The following is a 24,588-nucleotide window of genomic DNA, read 5'->3' on the forward strand; positions in this document are numbered from 1 at the left end:
CCTGTTATAACAAGCCAAGGCATATTTGTTAAAGAAGGCTTTCCTTTCCTGCTGCCTCCGCTGCTGCTGAACTCCACTCCGATCCTGAGAAATCTGCTGAATCCGAAGGGAAACCAAGATTTCCTGGCACCAACATGGCACCTTACTACCACCACATGTATGCTGCCATGGATTGGTGCCAAGAAAGGAAAATTACGGTAAGTATTTGATACAATTTTCCGTTATCATGGTGCCAACATGGCAGCATACATGTGGTGGTAGTATGCTAGGAAAGGAAAATTATGGGTAAATATTTAATACATTTTTCAGATTTCTAGGAGGGGCAATTTCCCTGTTTTCCCACCTTTGACCTTCACCTCTTACAGGATTATTTGGGATCGCAGTGGAGTCCAGTGACACAGACAGCAAGAAAGTATTTACAGACTTATTTTACAGGAATACCTTGGCTTAAATATTTACTATAGCAACAAGGTTGCTTTAAAGTGGATCTTCACATTTAAACCCATCACCTGTCCTCTCCACCCCTCCTCCTTTCCTTCACACAAATTGTGTTTTTTTTTTTTTTTTTTTTTTGTTTTAAGTCTTCGGGCTGCAAATCACTCGCCTAGGCGACTGATGTGCACTGTGCTCCCTATGCCTCCTGGGATATGCATGTCACATATCCCAGGATGCATAGTCTCTCAATCAGTAAAGGGCCTAGCAGTGCATCATTGAAATTCCTGCCGGCTGAACCCGGAAGAGCCAACAGCTTCCTGATAACATCAAACAGTAAGATGGTGGCACGGGATCGAGGTGTGGCAGAAGAGAAGAGGATCTCAGCAGGAAAACGCTGGATCCGCTGGGTGGGTGAGTATCTTAAATGTGCATAACACACCACCCGGTAAGCAGGGTTTAAAAACAAAAAAGAAGAAAATTGGAGGGGAAGGTAACAATCCACTTTAAATACAACCCTTTCAAAATACACTAAAACCACTACTGAGGAAACCAAGTGCAGTATCTAATGTACAGTCTAATGTTAACTTAATATGTATACCTTAGTAGTCAATGTTCTGCATGTCATTTTTTGTAATAATTTGTGTATCTGCTGTTTTTGTCATTTTTAGAGTTACCACATACCCACCATGGAAAACGGACCTGAGATTGCAAAACGTTTCTTGAAGGAGCTCACAGACATCCAGGTATGAAAGCTGTATCATCCATTCCAGTGATTCCAATAAGGCTTAGTAATATTCTTACTTTTACAAAACTGCTGTCTTGTATTTTACCCCTATATGTCCTGTATTACAATATAATCACATATGGCCCAAACAACCCTAATTTGTTATTTTAAAGATTTTAGGGAAATCTGACAATATTCCTATATTTGGGATTCAGTTCTGGGTCTGGGATTTTAGTTTATTTGACTTTGGTCAACTCTGATGTCTTTATAATCTTCTCTCAAACTGAGGCAACCATGCCTTATGTTGGTACAGGGAAGCATTTTTAAGTCAAGCCAGAATGCCCTGGGCTGGCCAAAGCCTTCTCGGTTATCAGCGTTGAATCGTCTGTTTGTTAGTGATAATTATGTGGTGTATGAAGTTAAAAAAAAACTTTGTAGCTTTAGTTAGCTTTAGTTTCTGGGAGGTATCTTCCCAAGGTGCACACAGACAATAACTCCTAACAGATTTCAGCCCCGTCTCAGCCTGTCCAAAAAAAGGCTTTGGATAAAGTTTTTTATGTAAACTTCAGGAAAAACAGTAAAATGCATTTAACAGAATTCAGGATACATTGCCAACATTATTGGGCCAACAAAATGCACTTATATTTACTTGTTCAAATCAACATAATACTTTGTTTATTAGAAAATAGCAATGAGCTGTGTTGAATAATATACAGTGGGGAAAATAATTATTTGATCCCTGCAGATTTTGTAAGTTTGCCCACTTACAAAGAAATTAAGGGTCTCTAATTTTTTTTATCATAGGTGTATTCTAAATGATAGAGACAGAATATCAACCAAAAATCCTGAAAAAACACGATACAAATGTTTTATAAATTGAGCTGCAGTTCAGTGAGTAAAATAAGTATTTGATCCCCTACCAACCTACAATAATTCTGGCGAACACAGATTAGTCCTGCCAATTTAAAAAGGTGCTCCTAATGACAACTTATTATGTGTATAAAAGACATCTGTCCATAGAATCTTTCTTCCATTCAAACCCACCATCATGGGCAAGACTAAAGAGCTGTCAAAAGAAAGTCAGGGATGAGATTGTAGACCTGCACAAGGCTGGAATAGGCTTTGGATTGAAGTCCTACAGTGCCCGCATGGTCCCCCTCCTTAAGACGGCACATGTACAGGCCCGTCTGAAGCTTGTCAGTGAACATCTAAATGATTCAGAGAAGGATTGGGAGAAAGTGCTGTGGTCAGACAAGACCAAAATTAATTTCTTTGGCATTAACGCGACCCGCCGTGTTTGGAGGAAGAAAAATGCTGACTATGACCCTAAGAACACCATCCCTACAGTCAAGCACGGAGGTGGAAACATGATGCTTTGGGGCTGTTTCTCTGCTAAAGGTACAGGCCAACTTTGTCGCATTGAGGGGCCAATGGACAGGGCCATGTATTGTGAAAACTTGGATGAGAACCTTCTTCCCTCAGCCAGGATACTGAAGATGGGTCGTAGATGGGTCTTCCAGAATGACAACGATCCAAAACATACCGCCAAGGCAACAAAGGAGTGGCTCAAGAAGAAGCACATTACGGTCATAGAATGGCCTAGCCAGTCTCCAGACCTTAATCCTATAGAAAATTTATGGAGGGAGCTGAAACTTCGAGTTGCCAAGTGACAGCCAAGAAACCTTAGGATTTAGAGAAGATCCGTAAAGAAGAGTGGACCAAGATCCCTCCTGAGATGTGTGCAAACCTGGTCACCAACTACAAGAAACATATTACCTCTGTGCTTGCCAACAAGGGTTTATCCACCAAGTACTAAGTCCTGTTTTGCTTGGGGATCAAATACTTATTTTACTCACTGAACTGCAACTCAGTTTATAACATTTGTGTGCAAACTTACAAAATATGCAGGAGATCAAATGATAATTTTCCCCAGTGTAGGCCATTATTGTTTCCCCACCCCCCAGCCCAAGAAAAGCCAGCAACAAAGGTACTGTACCTGCCTGTACCCAGTTCAGTAGGCATAGACATGCCACCATTCGGACTGTGCTTTTCTATACACACATATTCATTAAAGGAGTACTCTTCCCTTGTTAGTTGGATATACAGTATAGGTGATTGGTAGGAATCAGATTTTTATATATCTACCTATGTTTATGCTTCCTAAAATTTCCATATATTTCTCTCTACAGTATGGCCGAACTCCCAGTGAATGGGCATTCCTGGTATGAATGTAAAGTGACTCGAGTCCGGATTTCCATTCCAAAGTATCACAATCAACAATCTCTTGGATTTTATTAAAAGCGTTTTTACTTTACATGGAGTGCAGTCTTAGGACTCATCATACAAAAGTAAAACAAGAGTGTCTACCTCCAATACTGCAACAGAATCTTTCAGTTATTTTTTATAGTTCTCAAATAGGACAGATAAGTGGCCTCTTGTATTTTAATGTATTTAAATGGTTAATGAGATTATGATCTTAGATGGGTTAGAAATGCAGTAGAGCTGTAGATTAGTGAAGACTGTGATTGTAGTTCTGATGTTGTCTCCTGTAATAATGTAGATCATTTATGTGCTTGAACGGTGCTATAGAAACTCCAACAGATCTTCCTGCCGCTGCTTTGCACAAGACTTCATGTCTTCTCAGCAATATGAAACAAAACTGAGATTACTCTCAATGACACTCCACTATTAAACTGTGTAAATCACATGCTTTTGTGTCCAGTGTCATACTTGTTCATGATCCTGTGTCAGCTGTGTTGTCTGTGGACTCATGGATGGATAGCTGCAACGTCTCAATGAACAGTAGAGGGTGCAATTGGTCATATCATATTCCGCGCATCTAGTGATTTAAAGCGGGGGTCCACCTATCTATCGTTTTTTTTTTTTTTTTTTGAGTTCATTCACAAACTTTTCTTCTCAGCATTACATACTCACATATTGTGTGTAATATGTCCACCTGTGTCAGATTTCGTCGGAAAGAATAACTTATATTATTCACTGCAGGCAGTTTCCATCTTCATTGTGGGCATTTGAAGCCCACAAGCATTTATTTCCTGGATGTGGTGAATGCTGTGCTCCCAGCATTCACCGCTCGTTCCCGCACATGCTCAGTGGCATCCTGGGAAGCCTGAGACTAGCTCCCAGGAGTCTGGGAGAGGCTAGAAACACGCCTACTCCCACGGGAGGAGAACCAGGAAGTGCAAAGAAGAATAGAAAAATAAAAGGTAATTACGGCGATTTAAATTTTTTTAAATGGCATGTCAGCATCTAGGCAAGGAAGAGAATATATACAGATATTGTTCAAAATTTGGGTGGAACCCCGCTTTAATGGACAAGTTAAACGACATGGAATAAACTACATAGGCCCTGGTGATATTATGTGACCTTCCTGCAGCCTTCTGTGAATTCTAAGGAGCCCAAATCACATGAGAATGCGTGCCAATTGTTTAAAAAAACAGCTGCAAATATGACTTGATGGGGAAAATAAGGACAACTTAAACACAATAGCTGCGACCTTATTGTGGATACATTACATTAATATTCATTGAAAACTAAAATACAGAAGTTGTGTTTAACTACTTAAGGACCAGCCACCGCAGTTGTGGTGCGGGAGGTTGGCTCTCCTGCGTAAATCGCCATCATTGTACATCGGGCGCGTACATGGCGACCTGTGGGCAAGCGCGCAAGTGCCCATTCGCTAGCGGGGGAGCATATCAGCGGGTCCGGCATACTCGATGTCCGCCAGCCACCCACGATCGTTTCACAGAGAGGCAGAACGGGGATCTGCCAGTGTAAATAAACAGATCCCCGTTCTGTCAGGGGAGTACAGAGTGATCGTCTGTTCCTAGTTATTAGGAACAGCGATCTCTCTCTACTCCCTGTCAGTCCCCTTCCCCCACAGTTAGAAAGCACCTCCCTAGGGAATATTTAACCCATTGATCGCCCCTGGTGTTAACCCCTTCACTGCCAGTGTCAATACAGTAATCAGTGCTTTTTTATAGCACTGATCGCTGTATAAATGTCACTGGTCCCAAAAAAGTGTCAAAAGTGGCCGATCTGTCCGCCACAATGTCGCAGTACCGCTAAAAATCGCAGTTTACCATCATTGCTGATTAAAAAAAAAAAAGTAATAATAATAAAAATGCCATAAATCTATCCCCTATTTTGTATGTCTGTGTTTGCGATAACTTTTGCACAAACCAATCAATATACGCTAATTGGGATTTTTTTTTTACCAAAAATATGTAGAAAAATACATATTGGCCTAAACTGAGGAAGAAATTAGTTTTCTTTTTACTTTTTTTTTTTTTTTTTTGGATATTATAACAAAAAGTAAAAAATATTGTTTTTTTTCAAAATTATTGGTCTTTTTTTGTTTATAGCGCAAAAAATAAAAACTGCAGAGGTGACCAAATACCACCAAAAGAAAGCTCTATTTGTGGGAAAAAAAAGGACCTCAAATTTGTTGGGTAAAGTGTTGCACAAACACGCAATTGTTAGTCAAAGCGACACACTTGTCAATGCACCCTGGCTGCGATTATATGCAAAATCCCAGCGGGGTTCCAGCAATTATCTGCGAGTAGGCAGTCCCACTGAAGGTAATTATAGGCTGCCAGTTCTTGCAGCTAATCGCGCCTACTCGCATGTAATCGCTCATGCTGCAATCACATGCGAGTGATTGGTCCTGGACGCAGGCTCCAGCAGCCTCCTATTGCTTTCAATTAAAGTTAAAAGCTCCCCGCTAGCGGCTGAAAAAGCGCCTCTAAAGCGATGACCAGCTGACGCGGCCGTGCTGTCAGTGTGAAAGGGCTCTTACAGGGGTTCTAGACTTCCCTACTCTGCTATAGAAAAGCATATTTATTTCATTTAGCGTTGCTGTTGAAGTGTTCCCCTCACTTTCTCTCTGGTACAATGCTGTCAGCAGGATAGAAAGTTAGGATAAAGCCAACTGAGCCTCAGATTAACCATAAAAAGCAGACACTTTTCATTTTACATATTTTTAAAATATTATTTTGCCAATAGTATTGCTTGAAAATTGGCAATGGATAAATTCCTTTCAAAGGAAAAACTTCACAGTCCCAAAAAGGGAGAAAATAAAAAAAGTGTCAGTGTGACCTTTTTTGAACTGCACTTATTCTTGAATGGCAATGTAGCACCCTCTAGTGTGTGCTAGAAGTAAGAGTAATGGGGCGTACACATGATAGGATTTTCCGACAACAAATGTTGGATGTGAGCTTGTTGTCGGAAAGTCCGACCGTGTTTATGCTCCATAGGACATTTGTTGTCGGAATTTCCACCAACAAATGTTTGAGAGCAGGTTCTCAATTTTTCTGACAACAATACTTGTCGGAAATTCCGAGCATGTGTACACAATTCCGATGCACAAAAGTCCACGCATGCTCGGAATCAAGCAGAAGAGCCAAACTGGCTATTGAACTTCATTTTTCTCAACTCGTCGTATGTGTTGTACGTCACTGCGTTCTTGACGTTCGAAATTTCCAACAACATTTGTGTGACTGTGTATGCAAGACAAGTTTGAGCCAACATCCTTTGTAAAAAAAAAAAATCCATGGTTTTTGTTGTCGGAAAATCCTATTGTGTGTACATACCGTTAAAGAAAAACATATTTATGGCCAGGTTTAATCCTTTGCATTTTGTATAAAGGCTGTTTGATCCCGTCTCTCTGATCATTATTATTTTCCAGCACTGCCTTAACCCTCTTGGGCATGGAGTTTACCAGAGCTTCACAGGTTGCCACTGGAGTCCTTTTCCACTCCTCCATGACGACATCACAGAGCTGGTGGGTGTTAGAGACCTTGCGCTCCTCCAACTTCTGTTTTGAGAATGCCCCACAGATGCTCAATAGGTTTTAGGTCTGGAGACATGCTTGGCCAGTCCATCACCTTTACCCTCAGCTTCTTTAGCAAGGCGGTGGTCATCTTGGAGGTGTGTTTGGGGTCGTTATCATGTTGGAATACTGCCCTGCAGCCCTGTCTCTGATGGGAAGGGGATCGTGCTCTGCTTCAATATGTCACAGTACATGTTGGCATTCATAGTTCCCTCAATGAACTGTAGCTCCCCCGTGCTGGCAGCACTCATGCAGCCCCACACCATGACACTCCCACCACCATGCTTGACTGTAGGCAAGACACACTTGTCTTTGTACTCCTCACCTGGTTGCCTCCACACACGCTTGACACCATCTGAACCAAATACATTTATCTTGGTCTCATCAGACCACAGGACATGGTTTCAGTAATACATGTCCTTAGTCTGCTTGTCTTCAGCAAACTGTTTGCGGGCTTTCTTGTGCATCATCTTTAGAAGAGGCTTCCTTCTGGAATGACAGCCATGCAATTTGATGCAGTGTGTGGCGTATGGTCTGAGCAGACATACTGACCCCTCACTTCTACAACCTCTGCAGCAATGCCGGCAGCATTCATATGTCTATTTCCCAAAGACAACCTCTGGATATGACGCTGAGCGCATGCACTCAACTTCTTTGGTCGACCATGTCGAGGCCTGTTCTGAGTGGAACCTGCCCTGTTAAACCGCTGTATGGTCTTGGCTACCATGCTGCAGCTCATGTTCAGGGTCTTGGCAATCTTCTTATAGCCTAGGGCTAGGCCATCTTTATATAGAGCAACAATTCTTTTTTTCAGATCCTCAGAGAGTTCTTTGCCATGAGGTGCCATGTTGAGTTTCCAGTGACAAGTATGAGAGAATGAGAGCGATAACACCAAATATAACACACCTGCTCCCCAATCACGCCTGAGACCTTGTAACACTAACGAGTCACATGACCCCGGGGAGGGAAAATGGCTAATTGGGCCCAATTTGGACATTTTCACTTAGGGGTGTACTCACTTTTGTTGTCAGCAGTTTCAACATTAATGGCTGTGTGTTGAGTTATTTTGAGGGGACAGAACATGTATACTGTTATACAAGCTGTACACTCACTACTTTACATTGTAGCAAAGTGTCATTTCTTCAATGTTGTCACATGAAAAGATATAATAAAATATTTACAAAAATGTGAGGGGTGTACTCACTTTTGTGAGATACTGTATATACAGTATGTGTATATAGGAAGATGTCCCTGAAAGTTCTGCTGAAGTGGACACCCCATAACATCCCATCCCTATCCAAATTATTAACCCTCAATAAAAACAGTCACGGACTGTTCTCTGACTTTGGGGTGCTGACTATGCAGGAGTGGGGGATCCAAATTCATCAGCAGTCTCTACGGGGATGTGCTACAATATTGTATAGTTAGTGATGTTATCAGTCCCTCTGTCATTAAAAATAAAGCGCAATAGAAGGGCTGCGATACTGATATACCTTGGAGAAAATGCTGTTGGCATGAATCCAAAAGCCTAGGCATTTGATCACATGATCTGTCAACTTTTGATATATTCCTTCTACAGAGATCATGTGTGCACATTAAGATTACATCACCTGTAGGCAAAAGGTAATAGTACACTGTAATAAAACTCAATTCTATTCACTGGGAATTCAGGTTTCCTTGTATTACTGAAAACAAAACTCATTGTATACCGGCCTTGTAAATCAAGTCAGTCATGTGAAGTATTACTGACAGGAGCCACTGCTAAATAGTAGCTGTGGCTCCAAGTGTAACTCAAGTCTAACTTCAGCTATGAAGCTTATCTGTAACAAATAAAACGTTCCAGTATGACAGTACTTTGGGCCTGACAGTTTCGGGAAGCATTGGAGATCGAAGTTTTGCCTAGAAGTAGCAAAACAAATTAGTTGATGATTGTGTGTTTTGAGTCCTCCCAATTCTATGTAATATTTGAACCTTGATGAAGGGGGATACTTTTGAGTCCCCAAAAGACACTGGTTGTTTTGTACTGTTCTGCTGAAGAACAAGGACAAGGGTAAGCAGGTTTAAAGCAATTCAAATGAGTAGGGGTAGCACCAAGGTCATTTTAAGGCAAGACAGAATGATGCCCACAAGCAATAGATATTTATATTGGTAACCAGACTCGGTGTGGTGCCATTTTTAATCAGCAATGACCAATCAGGATGCAGGCTAGTAACTGACAATGAGCAAAACCCATAGTGTCTTCCTTTTCCCGAAATTGTGAAATGTCTGCAACATTTTGTCCTTTGCCAGGTATTGGAGTTAAAAAAAAAAAAAAAAAAGATGAAGTTAAATTAATTTGGGTGATTTATAAGGCGACATTGCGGCGTATAAATCGAACACAAAGTGACACTTTTGACACTTTTTTGGGGACCAGTGACACCAATACACTGATCAGTGATAAAAAATATGCACTGCCACTGTACTAATGACACGGAATGTCAAGGAAAGGGGTTAACAGGGGCCATCAAAGGGTTAAATGTCTTCCCTGGGAGTGCTTTCTAACTGTGAGGGAGGTGCTTTGACTGGGGGAAGACAGAAACACAAGATCTCCATCTTCCCCTCTGACAGAACGGTGATCTGCCCCAGACCCGGAAAAGAAGATCATGTACAGGTATGTGATTTCATGCTGAAGGGCCGCCCCGCCGCAGTATATGTATGTGGGGCGGTCTAGAAGGGGTTAAGCTTTGACAATAAACTGCAGAGATGAACCAGATTCTGCACACTCCAGTTTTAGTAAATGAACCCCTAAATGTTTCCAGAGGGTTTTGGAAGCTACATTCAACTATCCTTATCCTTGACCTTTATTTTTTGCAGAAAGAAAAAAAAAATGAAAAAGAAATTTAAAAAAAATGTTAACCACTTGCTGACTGCCCTATAGCAGTTTTACTGCTACAGGGCGGCAGCTGTGCGCCGGATCACGTATATATACACACGTGATCCGGCTCTTCTGGGCAGCGGGTGCCAATGTGTGCCGCCGGCGGCTGGCTCCCGCTGTGATTATATATAGCGGGATCCGATTAGCGGGTACCGCGGCTCGATGTCCACTGGTACCTGCCGATCATTCTGCAGAGACAGAACGGCGGTTTGCCTATGTAAACAAGACAGGTCGCTCTTCTGTCCTCCCCTAGTAAAAGCACCTCCCACACTGTAGTAAAACACATTATTAGTATAGTGACAGTGCATATTTTTTAGCACTGATCACTGTATTAGTGCCATTGGTTCCCAAAAAGTGTCAATTAATGTCCAATCTTCTGCCGCAATATCACAGGCCTGATTGCCACCATTACTAGTAAAAAAATAAATACATAAAAATGAATAAAAATATCCCATAGTTTGTAGACACTATAACTTTTGCGCAAAATAATCAATATACACTTATTGGGATTTTTATACCATAAATATGTAGCAAAATACATTTTGACCTAAATTTTTGAAGAGATTTTATTTTTTTAATTTTTTATTGGATATGTTTTATAGCATAAAGTAAAAAATATTGGGTTTTTTTTTTAATTATTTTTTTTTTGTGCAAAAAATAAAAAACACAGAGGTGATCAAATACCACCAAAAGAAAGCTCTATTTGTGGCAAAAAAGGACATTCATTTTATTTGATTACGGTGTCGCACAATTGTCAGGTAAAGTAACGCAGTGCCATGAAAGTGGTTAAAGTACACAATCAACTACACAAAAAAGGAAAAAAAGCAAAGAACACTAAAGAAAATAAGTTAAATTACCACAAATACGCTCCAAAAAAATTACCACACCCTCTAAATCCCTGTTGCCTATTATGCAGTCCTTTGGTACGTGTTGTGGGCCCTCGGACCCCAGCATTCTGTGGTGGGAGTGGGAGCATTTATTAGTTGAGGGGTAATAGCAGGATCCCTACTAGCCTCTTCAGTACAGTTTCTCTATCCAGTCAGACCTGTAGCATGTCCCTGAACATCATTTCCCTTAAGCCTGGTATACACTATGAGTTTTTTCGCTAGGTTGAACGAAAAAAAAAAACTGTCACCTCCAGTTGGAGCTGCTGTTCTGTACTAGCCATTTCTTCATTTCAACACGCTCTCCGCCATTGGCTGAGATCGCTGATTGGGAGTTGGTTGGCTTCTGGTTTTCCAGCATGCTTGTCTGACAGAAGCCGGCTGGACAGATAGACATACACACGGGCTGAATGTCACCTATCTTTTTTTTAACCGGCCGGTGTCTCGACATTCGGCCTGTGTGTACGGTCTTTAGTATGTCTGCAATCTTTGACCGTCCTCTCTGGAATTTAATATACTACACATTATAGGGACTATTACGTAAACATGTGCACCGCCGAAAAATGATTTAGTTTTAGTTTCATTCGTTTTTTTTTTCCGTTTTTCGGGTCATTCATTATGATCAAAATTCAGAAATTTAGAAAAATTTGAATTCATTATGTTTCATTCATTTAGATGCGGTATTTGTTATTACGATAATTTGGAAAAAAAACGGAATTTGAAAATAAGAACGAAAATTTGAAAGAACGAAAATCTGAACTAATAACTAAAAATAACTATAACTAAATTATAGGTATTGGAACTTCCTTTCAAATTTGGCTGTTAGTGAATGTAACGAATACAAATTTATCCGAAGTTACGAATTATCCAAAATAACGAATGCCGCATCTAAACGAATGGAACGTAACAAATTAATAATAAATAATAAAAAAAACTTTATTATTATTTATTATTATTATAAATTTGTTATATAGTTACATACATAGTTACATAGTAGGTGAGGTTGAAAAAAGACACAAGTCCATCAAGTCCAACCTATGTGTGTGATTATGTGTCAGTATTACATTACATATCCCTGTATGTTGCGGTCATTCAGGTGATTATCTAATAGTTTCTTGAAGCTATCAATGCTCCCCGCTGAGACCACCGCCTGTGGAAGGGAATTCCACATCCTTGCCGCTCTTACAGTAAAGAACCCTCTACGTAGTTTAAGGTTAAACCTCTTTTCTTCTAATTGTAATGAGTGGCCACGAGTCTTATTAAACTCTCTTCTGCGAAAAAGTTTTATCCCTATTGTGGGGTCCCCAGTACAGTATTTGTAAATTGAAATCATATCCCCTCTCAAGCGTCTCTTCTCCAGAGAGAATAAGTTCAGCGCTCGCAACCTTTCCTCATAACTAAGATCCTCCAGACCCTTTATTAGCTTTGTTGCCCTTCTTTGTACTCGCTCCATTTCCAGTACATCCCTCCTGAGGACTGGTGCCCAGAACTGGACAGCATACTCCAGGTGCGGCCGGACCAGAGTCTTGTAGAGCGGGAGAATTATCGTTTTATCTCTGGAGTTGATCCCCTTTTAATGCATGCCAATATTCTGTTTGCTTTATTAGCAGCAGCTTGGCATTGCATGCCATTGCTGAGCCTATCATCTACTAGGACCCCCAGGTCCTTTTCCATCCTAGATTCCCCCAGAGGTTCTCCCCCCAGTGTATAGATTGCATTCATATTTTTGCCACCCAAATGCATTATTTTACATTTTTCTACATTGAACCTCATTTGCCATGTAGTCGCCCACCCCATTAATTTGTTCAGGTCTTTTTTGCAAGGTTTCCACATCCTGCGGAGAAGTTATTGCCCTGCTTAGCTTAGTATCGTCTGCAAATACAGAGATTGAACTGTTTATCCCATCCTCCAGGTCGTTTATAAACAAATTAAATAGGATTGGTCCCAGCACAGAACCCTGGGGAACCCCACTACCCACCCCTGACCATTCTGAGTACTCCCCATTTATCACCACCCTCTGAACACGCCCTTGTAGCCAGTTTTCAATCCATGTACTCACCCTATGGTCCATGCCAATGGACCTTTTTTTATGTTCCATTCATTTAGATGCGGCATTCATTATTGCGGATAATTCGTAACTTCAGATAAATTCCTTTTCGTTATGTTCACTAACAGCCAAATTTGAAAGGAAATTCCAATACCTATAATTCAATAGTTAGTAATAGATATTATTTCGGATTTTCAAAATTTTCATATTTTTGTTCTTCTTTTTGGATTTTCGTTCTTTAGAATTTTTGGATTTTCGAATTTTTGAATTTTCAAATTTCTCCCTTACAGCTCCTATCCTGTTTGTTCCACGAGATTGATGACAGGGTAGGACAGGACATGGAGTGGCACAGCCACCTGTAGTAAGTTCTGGCAAGCAGAAGAATTGGATCTTGCCATGAAGTAGAACCCAGGGACCAGGAGCAAGGTGTGGAGTCAAGAAGCAAGCCAGAGGTCAGGTACCAGAGGGATCGAGATCAGGCCTAGTCAAAAGGCAAAACTGGGTATAGCACAGGAACAAGCAGGGTCTGGTCACAGGTCACAAAAGCTGACAACCTCTCAGCAATGATCTTGAGTCCTGCAGTGCTTTAAATAGGCCACGGGGAGCCACAATTCAAATGTGCATGCTCACTCTCATGTACATGTGCACGTGTAGATGCAGGTAGGGCCCTGATTCTCTGCAGTTCTGTGGACCGTTCTTTGTGCATGTACATTTCTTTGAGCATGGGCAAAAACTCAGTTTTCTTGACAGAATATATATAAAAAAATTCACTATGTGAATGCGTCAGCAAATCGTGGGGATTTTTTGTGATGAATATAGAAATATGTGAGGTATTTTTTTATAAATAGGCCCCTATGTGTGGGCCTTTAGTGATATCAGGGTGCACAGTTAAGGTCTCCTATAACTTGTTCGTTGACAGCCACTGTTTTAAAGCTAAAATCAATTTGTTATATTGACCAAAAGCTTAATACTGTAAGTTCACATACTGGGATGTAGGATGATTCAGTGGCGAAATAGAGACCAACAGCAGGTGTTCAAGAGGACACAATAAGCATAGGTACAGTAGGGAGCATGGTATGGGGATTAAAAAGAAGATGTAGTGACACGGATAAGTGGACTGACCTGCAGCCCAACAGTCATGCTGCGAACAAATGTCAAATAAGATATGTCATTCCTGCGCTAGTACTGTACATGTCGGATGTGATACTATTTATAGTCACAGTCTTTAAAATGTGTTCACGTTACTAAGAACTGCTGTTGCACATAAGTAGAACTACAAAGAATACACAAGTGTTTTACTGGGAAAAAATAATGAATCAGGGTTCAGCTGCTTCCAGACACATTAATAAGGACAATGACGCCAGAGGCCTGGAAAATGGCCGAACCTTTACGGGCTGAAATGTGTCGGCGTTCTGTTAAATGTTTTATAAGTTACTGTAATATTAAGGGGCCAGTAAGCTTAATAAACTGTATAAGATGCATACTCTAACAAAACAGCTGCAGTGAAATAAGGTAAAACAGTTATTAGCTTAAACGTAATAAAAGCTGAAAGAGACTGTGTATGTACTGGGTGTAAAGATATGTATTATTGTATTCTCTGCCTCCCTTTTATAAATAAAGATAAAATAAAATAAAACAGTTTTGCACTGGGAAGGCAGATACCAGATATTTAGTAACATATTAGGCCCCTTTCAGATGAAGTGGATCCCTCCAAGTGGATCTGCCTGCTCAGGGGGGGATCCCTCCGTTGATCCCCACTGAGCAGGCAGATGACAGGTTCATGTCCACTCCGCTATGCAAAGCGGACACAGACACAGCCCGCTCTCCTCTATGGGGTGGTCGGATGGAAACAGACTGCATGTCCTTTTCCATCCGATTGTCATCCGATCTGCCGGGCGGATGGCAAACGTATTGCCATACATCTGTTTTTAGCAGATTTTATCGGATCAGACACATGTCCGCTGACATCCGCCGCCCCATAGAGAACAATGGGTGTTCTGATCGGGTCCGCCTGAAAAACAGACATGCGGACCTGATCAGTCCGCTCGTGTAAAAGGGGCCTAATTTGGAAAGATGAACAGCTGGAAGAGAGAAGACACAAGATTCTAAAGCTCAGGTAGTATACAACCATCTTCATTTTTTTCTATAGGCTCATAATAATCACATTGTAGCCTTGTTTCCTGGCTTATAATTCTCCTAAAAATCACAGTAAACCAACCAATGAGGTGTAAGGCTAGTGTATTCCGGAAGCCTAATGGTGACTACCAGGGGTAGGGATGGCTGAACTACATTTTCAGGGTGCAGGTTTGTGGGCATGGTGAGTGATGAACAAAGAAGAAATTTGATGCCAGTTTATGCACAATAGAGAAGTTTATTTCTCAGAACAGGAAAAATGTGGGAGAGAGGGGATTAGGGCATAGGACACCCTTAAAACGATCAGCAATAGGTAGATTGGCAGACTTCATAGACAAAAATAGGTGAGATAAGGCAGACAGCAGTAAAGGAATAAGAGCCTTTAAGCTGAACCAGCACATCTGTACTTTGTAGGGCAGGCTGTCTCCTCTTGTAACTGAACTTTACTCACAGCTTCATGCTCAGATTGCCTTGGATAAGTTCTCTCTGAAGCTGTCCCAGCCACTTCATAGCCTCCTGCTCATGAAGGGTCCTCTCTCTGGCGCTTCCTTAAAACTCCATCCCTCTCTAGGTTCTAGGAACTCTAGGTTCTGGATCTTTCGCAGGCTTTTCTCTGCAAAAACTTGAAAACACGGATAGACCTTGGTTAGGTCTAGCAGCCGGCAGTTACATGGATAGACTTCAGGCTTAGCAGCCAAGAACTGTACACACACCATCCACCCAGGCTGAAGTCCCTGGGCGGGAAGAACTGACCCTGAGTTAAATAGTTAACTTCCTTCAGTTAAATAGCTTTTCCCAGCATGCATGGCAGAAAATATGATTGGCTGAGAAAAGTATCACTTGCATATACTGTAGCTCATCATACTAATGTCAAAGGCAACAGTGCCACCTACTGACATAAGGGAGAAGCCACAACTTGGTACAGAAGTAATTTGACACTATAGATTAGCCAGGCTGACTACCACCCAGCATAACTAAATTTACCTGTAGCCCTACTTCTAGGAACAAGGGTGCTACACTCTCCCCCTACCAAAGAGATTACGTCCGCAGAGTCTGCAGAAAAAACATTTGCTTTCAAGCCTGAGAGTAGATGTCCTGGTAAAAAGTGAATGGGAAAGGGTAAAGGAAAGGTTAAACTTTGAGTACAAATACATGTGGCATTCTACACGAAAACAGGTGCAAAATGCAATAAAGCAATGACATTACATAATGACATTACATCCTGTCTACTACAAACTGTCTATCTATCTAATATACTATACGATAAGTAATAGAAAATTATTGGTGTTGAACCAATTTAAGGCACTGTCCCTCCTCAGCCGAGGAAGATGCAATGTATAGAAAACACATATATACATTTCAGTGTAGCGCTGGACACAAAAAATAAATAGTAATGAAAAAATTGACCTCAAAATATGTTGTACACAATCCCTAGTATTACTGGATACCCAATGAGTGAGATATCTTCAGTAAAAAAATATATATAATAAATATATCAAAACAAACAATGTGGCATTAAACTGGTGATGCAATGCACATATATAATATAAACACACATGAATCGCTCATCTAAAGTTTATATCATCATAAAATAAATGGTGAAAATCATATAAGTGATAATCCTTATTAATGTGAGTCCATACCCAGAAGGGTATATACAAGAAAAAATGAAAATTGTGAAATAAAAAGTTCATAAGTGTCTCAAGTAAAAAAATAAATCCAAAGAAATCCAGAAAAGACTTATTGCAGGGTTCAGGATTGCTTGATCCACCTCTAGTTCAGCCCACCACCAGATGGTAAAATTAAAGGCTTACCAGAAAGCCTGTGACCGCCCTTACTCAGGGGGGTCAATACAGGTTTAGTAGTGGAAAATATCCAAGGATGGTAAGTTCTCTGGACTGTTCTCCCGCTGTCCTCGCCAGACAAGAAGTCCGCAGCAATGGGGACTCCAGTGCGGAAGAAAACCTCCCAGGGATACCTTCAATGCTCCTTCCCAGAAGGGTCAGGTACAAATGAGCCACAGATCCCAAGAGAAAAACAAAAAGGGACTCCAATAGTGCAGATTGACTAAAAAAGGGCTCAATTTATTAAGCTAAAACATAATAAAAGCACTTACAGCAAAGTGACAATGAGAAAAGCTCCTTAGCTGTTTAAAATCGGTTCGCGCATGCGCGATGCGTATCAACGCTGTGACCCTATGGCCGTTACATCACAACTGACGTCATCAGGGGTACGTGATCGCGCATGCGCATTATATAGCCCAGCAGCGCTGCCGAAAGCAGCGCTATTGGTTAGCTCAGACTAAGCTGGATGTTATGATTGGTTTGTCTAAGGTTTCCAATCTATAGGAAACACCTAGCACAAAATGGTAAATAGCTGGCACATTGGCTAAACATACAAATAATAAAGGCTAAACACAAAAGCGCCATCTAGTGGACATTTACAAGATTCCTGAGCACATAGACAATTAAATAAAAGGATTCTACAGTATAGACATTTAGCAGCAAAAGGCACAGTTAAGCTTGTGAACAATACCATGTCTCCCCAATATATATTAGTTGATATACTGAAGAAGACAATGTTAAAAAAGTAAGTAGGATAGAGCAAAATCATAAAGTTAAAGAATTAAATTAAATTTAAAATTCTAGTAAACTCCAAGATATATGTTGGTTAATACAGCCCCAAAAATTGATATAGATAAATGTTATAACAAATATCATCCTTCCCAACAATAAATGGCTCTCCCATTATAATCCTCATAAGGATATCTACAATTAAATCCTTGTCACAATCGTATAGTCATAGGTAAAAGAACCATGAATATATAATTAAACACCCGAAATAAAAATAAAATTATATAAAAAAGAAGACCAATAATAAAGCGGAACAACCACAAAAAGCAATACCATGGTTAAAAAAAGGGGCAAAATACCTCAAATGGGACATCAAATGCTACCAACAAAACAGTACATCAAATGGGACATCAACTATTATTAATAAAACAGTTGATGTCCCATTCTATGTTCAAGCCATTGGGGGCATGAGAACCCAATCTGTAGATCCAGTTGATCTCGGATCTAGAGATGGCTCTCTTCCCATTACTGCCACGCCAATGGGGAATATATTTCTCTATACCAATAAAGGTAGTACCCGTTGGGTCTTGGTTGTGCACAAGATCATAGTGTCTGGAAGCACTGTGCTTGTCAAAGCCTTGCTTGATGTTAGTAATATGTTCTCCCAGCCTCACGTGCAACTTTCTAACAGTGCGTCCAACATATTCCAGCCCGCAAGGGCACCTAAGGAGGTATACGACACATTTGGTGGTGCATGTGATTAGTGATTTGATAGGGTATGTTAGACCCGTATTAACTGAAGTAAATTCAGTCAATCTCCTATCTTTTAGTTTGTTGACCCTACACACTATACACCTTCTACATGGGGAAAAACCCTTAAGGTCACCAAAAAAACTCAAACGCACAGGTGGATCCGGGACATTGGGTGCCAAAATGTGCCTAAAACTGGTGGCTCCCCTGAACAAAACCCGATGTTTGTCCGACAGTAAGGGCCCAAGGATTCGGTCATTTTTAATAACTGGACAGTGTTTTTTTATAATCCTTTTTATGGCCCAATGTTGGCTTGAATAGGTAGTGATGAAAGCAAGTCCAAAATCCTCTCTATCTTCAGTTCGGGGAGGTTTGTCCACTAATAGGTCCCTACGGTCCCTATTTCCTACCTCTAAGATTAAGGAATCAAGGGTCATTGAATCATAGCCCTTGCTCAGAAATCTAGATTTTAAGGTGGATGCTTCCCTGTGGAACTGTTCTATGTTTGAACAATTCCGCCTCAATCGCAGAAATTGTCCTTTGGGGACAGCTGTTAACCAGGAACGATGGTGACAAGAATCAAGGGGAATGAAGCTGTTCCTGTCGGTTGGCTTGAAGAAGGTAGAGGTGGTAATTTTTCCGTTGACAATATTAATAACCAGATCCAGAAAATGGATCTGAGTCGAACTAGCTTCATAACTAAGCATTATACCCCTGTCATTGTTATTAAGGGAAGACAGATAGGAAGCAACCGATAGGGCGTCACCGTCCCATATAAATAGGACATCATCTATAAATCTTTTCCACATGACAAGCTGGTCAGGCCTGTCATGTAGAACTTCATCTTCCTCCCATTTGGCCATGAAGAGGTTGGCCATACTGGGGGCAAATTTAGCCCCCATGGCCACCCCCTTCACTTGCAAATAGTGTGCACCATTGTGCCAAAAGTGATTATGCTCCATCGAGAAGTCCAATAGCTCCATCACAAAATTACATTGTGTGATGGGGATATTGGAGTCCCGATAGAGGAAATGCTGCACCGCCTCATGTCCCAACTGGTGAGATATCGAAGTATAGAGTGATGCGACATCAGCTGTCACCAACATATAGGTATCTTTCCATTCCACCTCACTCAATATATTAAGGACATGTTTTGTGTCCTTAAGGAATGAGAGTGTGCCCATCACCAGTGGCTGAAGATAAAAGTCAATGTATTTACCCACCGTGATGTGATAGAATCTATGCCACTGATGATGGGCCTTCCCGGGGGGTTCACTAAAGTTTTCTGAACTTTTGGCAAAATATATATGACCGGTAACCGGGGGGGCCAAAGGAACCAGATGTTCCTTTTCTTTTCTATTTAGAATCCCCATATCATAACCTTTTTCTATTAGTGCACTCAGTTCGCGTTTATACGTGGCAGTTGGGTCTGATGGCAGAGGACGATAGGTATCCGTATCCGAAAGGATTCTATCCATTTCATTGACATAAGAATCTTTATCAAGAATGACAATAGCCCCGCCTTTATCCGTGGGGCATATAATTATGTCCTTCCTATTGCATAACGTCTCTAATCCTACTTTGATGTTCTGCTGAGCCCGCACCGATCTCAATTTTAACTTAGTCAAATCACTCAGCACCAAGTCACGAAAAATACTAACATTAGGTGCTGTATTACCAGGCGGATTGAACAGCGAATCGTTAGACAAGCCAGAATGGACCACCACAGATGCTTCCCTGGTTAATTGTCTAGATGAGTTACTCATAATGTACCTTTTAATGTTAAGTTTACGTGTATACTTTTGTACATCAATAAACGTTTGGAACTTGTCTAGATTACGGGGTGGGACAAATTTCAAACCTTTATTGAGAGTGGAAAGCTCATCTATTGAGAGCTCTTTGGTGCTCAAATTAATGATGCCAACTTACCATCCTTGGATATTTTCCACTACTAAGCCTGTATTGACCCCCCTGAGTAAGGGCGGTCGCAGGCTTTCTGGTAAGCCTTTAATTTTACCATCTGGTGGTGGGCTGCACTAGAGGTGGATCAAGCAATCCTGAACCCTGCAATAAGTCTTTTCTGGATTTCTTTGGATTTATTTTTTTACTTGAGACACTTATGAACTTTTTATTTCACAATTTTTATTTTTTCTTGTATATACCCTTCTGGGTATGGACTCACATTAATAAGGATTATCACTTATATGATTTTCACCATTTATTTTATGATGATATAAACTTTAGATGAGCGATTCACGTGTGTTTATATTATATATGTGCATTGCATCACCAGTTTAATGCCACATTGTTTGTTTTGATATATTTATTATATATATTTTTTTACTGAAGATATCTCACTCATTGGGTATCCAGTAATACTAGGGATTGTGTACAACATATTTTGAAGTCAATTTTTTCATTACTATTTATTTTTCGTGTCCAGCGCTACACTGATTATTGTTTACTTAGTTTTTGCCTTATATTGAGGTTTTAGTGTTTAGCAGCAGGACTTCTCATCACAATTTTGTCATTTATAATTCACTTAATTTATGTCTTCACTATTTATGCACTTAGCGCAGTTCTTTGTTTATTTTTAGTTACATATATACATTTGACTATTCAATGTTAGAGAAAATAAGCATTACTGTACAAAATTAGAGTACTGTCTCTCCTTAGCCAAGGAAGACGCGGGGGGTACAGGAACACCTGAAAAATAGAAAAGCATGCAATATAGAAATATGACTTCCTAACAACATACTATACTATATCTACCATTATAAAAAAATATGAGTGAATACCGCGCCAACTCCAAGAAAGGGAGAGCAGCCAACACAACAATAAGACTGATTGTGACAAAGGAAAAGAACAATAAGTGTGGCGCTAGGAAGAGTTGAAATCTGCATATATAAATGCAGACTCCTAGTAGTAGGGGTGATATACTAAATAAAGATGGTGTGTGAAAAACATACAAACTGTGTGTAACCCCTGTAATTAATAATTTGTATATCTAACCAAAACAAAGAAGTGCACAAGGGAGAAGCAGCAACAATATGTAATCTGCAACACAATGAGTGGTCTCAAGAATCTCCTTAGACTAATAGTGCCAATATAGCTGAAAAAGACAGTATCACGTGTCTCTAAATGGTAGTATATATAAAAATGGTGACTTGGAAAGTCCATATAAATTAAAAATAAAAATAAAAATGATGAAGGTGTGGAATGTTAGGATAGCTAGGATAGCATACAAAATCCGACGCGTTTCGTCCTCTCAGACTTTAACTGGTGTGTAAAATCATCCTGCTACTCACTGCGCTTTTTATATAAATGAGGTAAAACAATTAAAACATCTGATTGGAATTCTGTGCGGCTTGACTTCCGGGTTTAATGGCGTCCATGCCAAACAATTATCATGTGACAATTTAGTAGTCCAATCGTATGTGGTTGGGTTGGTAGAGACCAAGCCTCTATGCCGTCCTCTAATCAACTGCACTCGGGTGTTCATCGTGAGCCGTCCCAGGGCGTCACGTGATCACCACCTACTCCAGTGTCAACGTGGTGACGCGGTGTACCCTCAGAGAGACTGTATCATCAGAGGCAGGAAACGGAAGGAGAAATTCCTGCCCGATTTGAAACGCAAAAGCGCTCCAAATGTTCATGCAGCCGGAAATAGCCCCTTTGTAGATAAACAGAAAGGGGGCAGGATAATAAATAGAAATAGCCACTTTAGAGGTGAATGAATGTAAAAAAACATGGGCCATCAAGCCACACACTCTCATAGAAAAGAAAAAAGAGGAAAAAATATACTCAGCAGTGGCAATACATACTTGTGTGACATAAAAAAGGTGTACATAAACTGAACTGAATATAAAAACATATGGAAAATGGTTAGAAATATATGGGAATATATAACAACTGAAATTAAACCATATACAATGGGTATGTGAAACCCATAATAAAAGAAAAATGTGAATAACATGATGGATCGCCATCCTGACAAATAATGGAATAAACCACTATTACGTGTGTCCCCAGTAATAGTGAATAAAGAATATATAAGTGGAAGGAAAACAAATTCCCTATACTTGGTCTGGAAGTATCCACAAACCAATGTGTACTGCCAGAATAAGTGAATGGAGTAAAAAAAGTGTAAAAAAGGAAAAAAGAAAGAAAAAATGCAAAGATATATGTATTCAAAAGAGTACTAGTACCAAAATGGGATAGCATTAAAGTGTGAATCACCTTGACAGAAATAGATGTCTGTATACAACAAAACAGGCAATGGGCAAAGCTCAAGACTGATTAGTGAATGCATGAGACTCCACTCAGTGCACCCCACAGTCAGCCTCAGGCAATGATCACTCATAGAAGTGCATCAAAACTAGAAACGTAATAAGTGGATGTAAGATGTCCAGATGGAAAGGACACCTAATAGGAAGACTGAAACTTAGCAATACTCACGATTGATTTATGAACGCATTAATGTCCCACTCAGTGTGGAAGTGGAAGATGTGAAGGTTTCAATTTTACGCGCTTTGCATGCATTATATTTAAATACTGTACACTTACGACATGGGGAAAAAAACTTTCATATTGTGAAAGAAGAATGGAATTATCGGTGGGTTGGTTACATTGGGTGCAATTTGACCCTTCACTGATGAAGCACCCCTAAAGGTTACTCCAGCTCGTTCAGGGAGTACGGGGCCTAAAATAGGGTCATTTCTTAGTACTTTCCAGTGTCTACAGATAATATCCTTAATCTGTTTATGTTGAATTGAAAAATTTGTCATAAAGGACCATTTATGTTTATTGTCTTGAGATCTTTTTGGTTGATCAGCTAATAAGGATGTCCTATCGACCAAAGCTACTCGTTGGATTTCATCATTGATCTGGGATATGTCATATCCCTTATCAGTAAACCTAGATTTCAGAGTTTCTGCTTGTTGAAAATAACATGAAAGATGGGAACAATTCCGTCTGATCCTCATCAGTTGACTCCTGGGCACTGATTTTAACCATCCTGTGTGATGGCAACTATCGATCGGAATATATCCGTTGCGATCGGTAGGCTTGAAGAAGGTTTTAGTCTCATGTTGGCCATTAGCTACAGCAATTTCCAAGACCAAAAAATGAATCGTGGAGGCACTCGCCTCATATGATAAGCGAATGCCAACCTGATTATCATTTAGATTAGACATGAAGATGTCCAGGGATTCCATATTGCCCCTCCATAGGAGGAGGATGTCGTCGATGTACCTGGCCCACAGAGTCAGCTGTGGTGGGTCCAGGGCATGGACGACATCCTCCTCCCATTTGGCCATGAAGATGTTAGCCAAACTAGGGGCAAATTTAGCCCCCATGGCTACACCCTTCGTTTGTAGATAAAATTGATTATTGTACCAAAAGTTAGATTTGGTGGCGAACCATAAGAGGTCCATAATAAACCTCTTCTGAGTTCTAGGAATGGTCCTGTCCCTCGAAAGAAACAACTCTACTGCTCCTAGGCCCAATTCATGAGGTATGCATGTATACAAAGATGTAACGTCAGCAGTGACCCAGTATAAGATCCTCACTGTATGTAACTTGTTGTAATTTTGCAATAGTATCCCTAGTGTCTTTAAGAAAAGACGGTATAGATTTAACTATAGGTTGAAGGTAATAGTCGATGTATTTCCCTATGCATGAGGTCACTGAATTAATCCCGCTGATGATCGGGCGGCCTGGAGGTTGGGTCACACGTTTGTGTACCTTAGGCAGATAGTAAATTATAGGGATTCGTGGGGCAACTGGAATCAAGAAGTGTTTTTCTTTTTTATCAAGAATGCCTAACTGCGAGCCAGTATCCACTAAATCAACAAGTATTTTCTTGTAATCCGAAGTATGTCTCAGCGTCACTGAGAATTCTAGTCATTTCTGCATGGTATTCACTTTTATCAAGAATAACAATCCCCCCCCTTATCTGCTGGGCGAATGATAAGATCTTTACGTTCGCACAGAGACTTGAGCCCAATCTTAATGTTGGGATCATTGTATATTCTCTTGTTGGGCACTTTTTCTAAACCTGTAAGTACCAAATCTCGAAAAACTTTGATCGAAGGTGCTGTAGGGGCCGGGGGATTAAATAGAGATGGGTTGACTATATTGGCACTATTAGTCTAAGGAGATTCTTGAGACCACTCATGTTGCAGAATACCTATTGTTGCTGCTTCCCCCTTGTGCACTTCTTTGTTTTGGTTAGATATACAAATTAAAAATTACAGGGGTTACACACAGTTTGTATGTT

At 40.4% G+C, this 24,588-nt stretch overlaps 1 protein-coding gene across 1 annotated transcript in view; it reads left to right on the top strand.

Annotated features, from left to right (window-relative positions):
- The window catches only part of LOC141110956 (branched-chain-amino-acid aminotransferase, cytosolic-like), a 102,074-nt gene extending 98,208 nt beyond the window's left edge, over positions 1-3,866 (top strand). The window contains exons 10-11 of the mRNA XM_073602776.1: positions 1,104-1,178; positions 3,349-3,866. Coding sequence (XP_073458877.1) covers positions 1,104-1,178; positions 3,349-3,387 — 114 coding nt within the window. The 3' untranslated portion in view covers positions 3,388-3,866. The remainder of the gene's footprint in view (positions 1-1,103; positions 1,179-3,348) is intronic.
- The last annotated feature ends 20,722 nt before the right edge of the window (positions 3,867-24,588 follow it).

This window comes from Aquarana catesbeiana, linkage group LG10 (assembly GCF_042186555.1).
Source record: "Aquarana catesbeiana isolate 2022-GZ linkage group LG10, ASM4218655v1, whole genome shotgun sequence".
Lineage (NCBI taxonomy): Eukaryota > Metazoa > Chordata > Amphibia > Anura > Ranidae > Aquarana > Aquarana catesbeiana.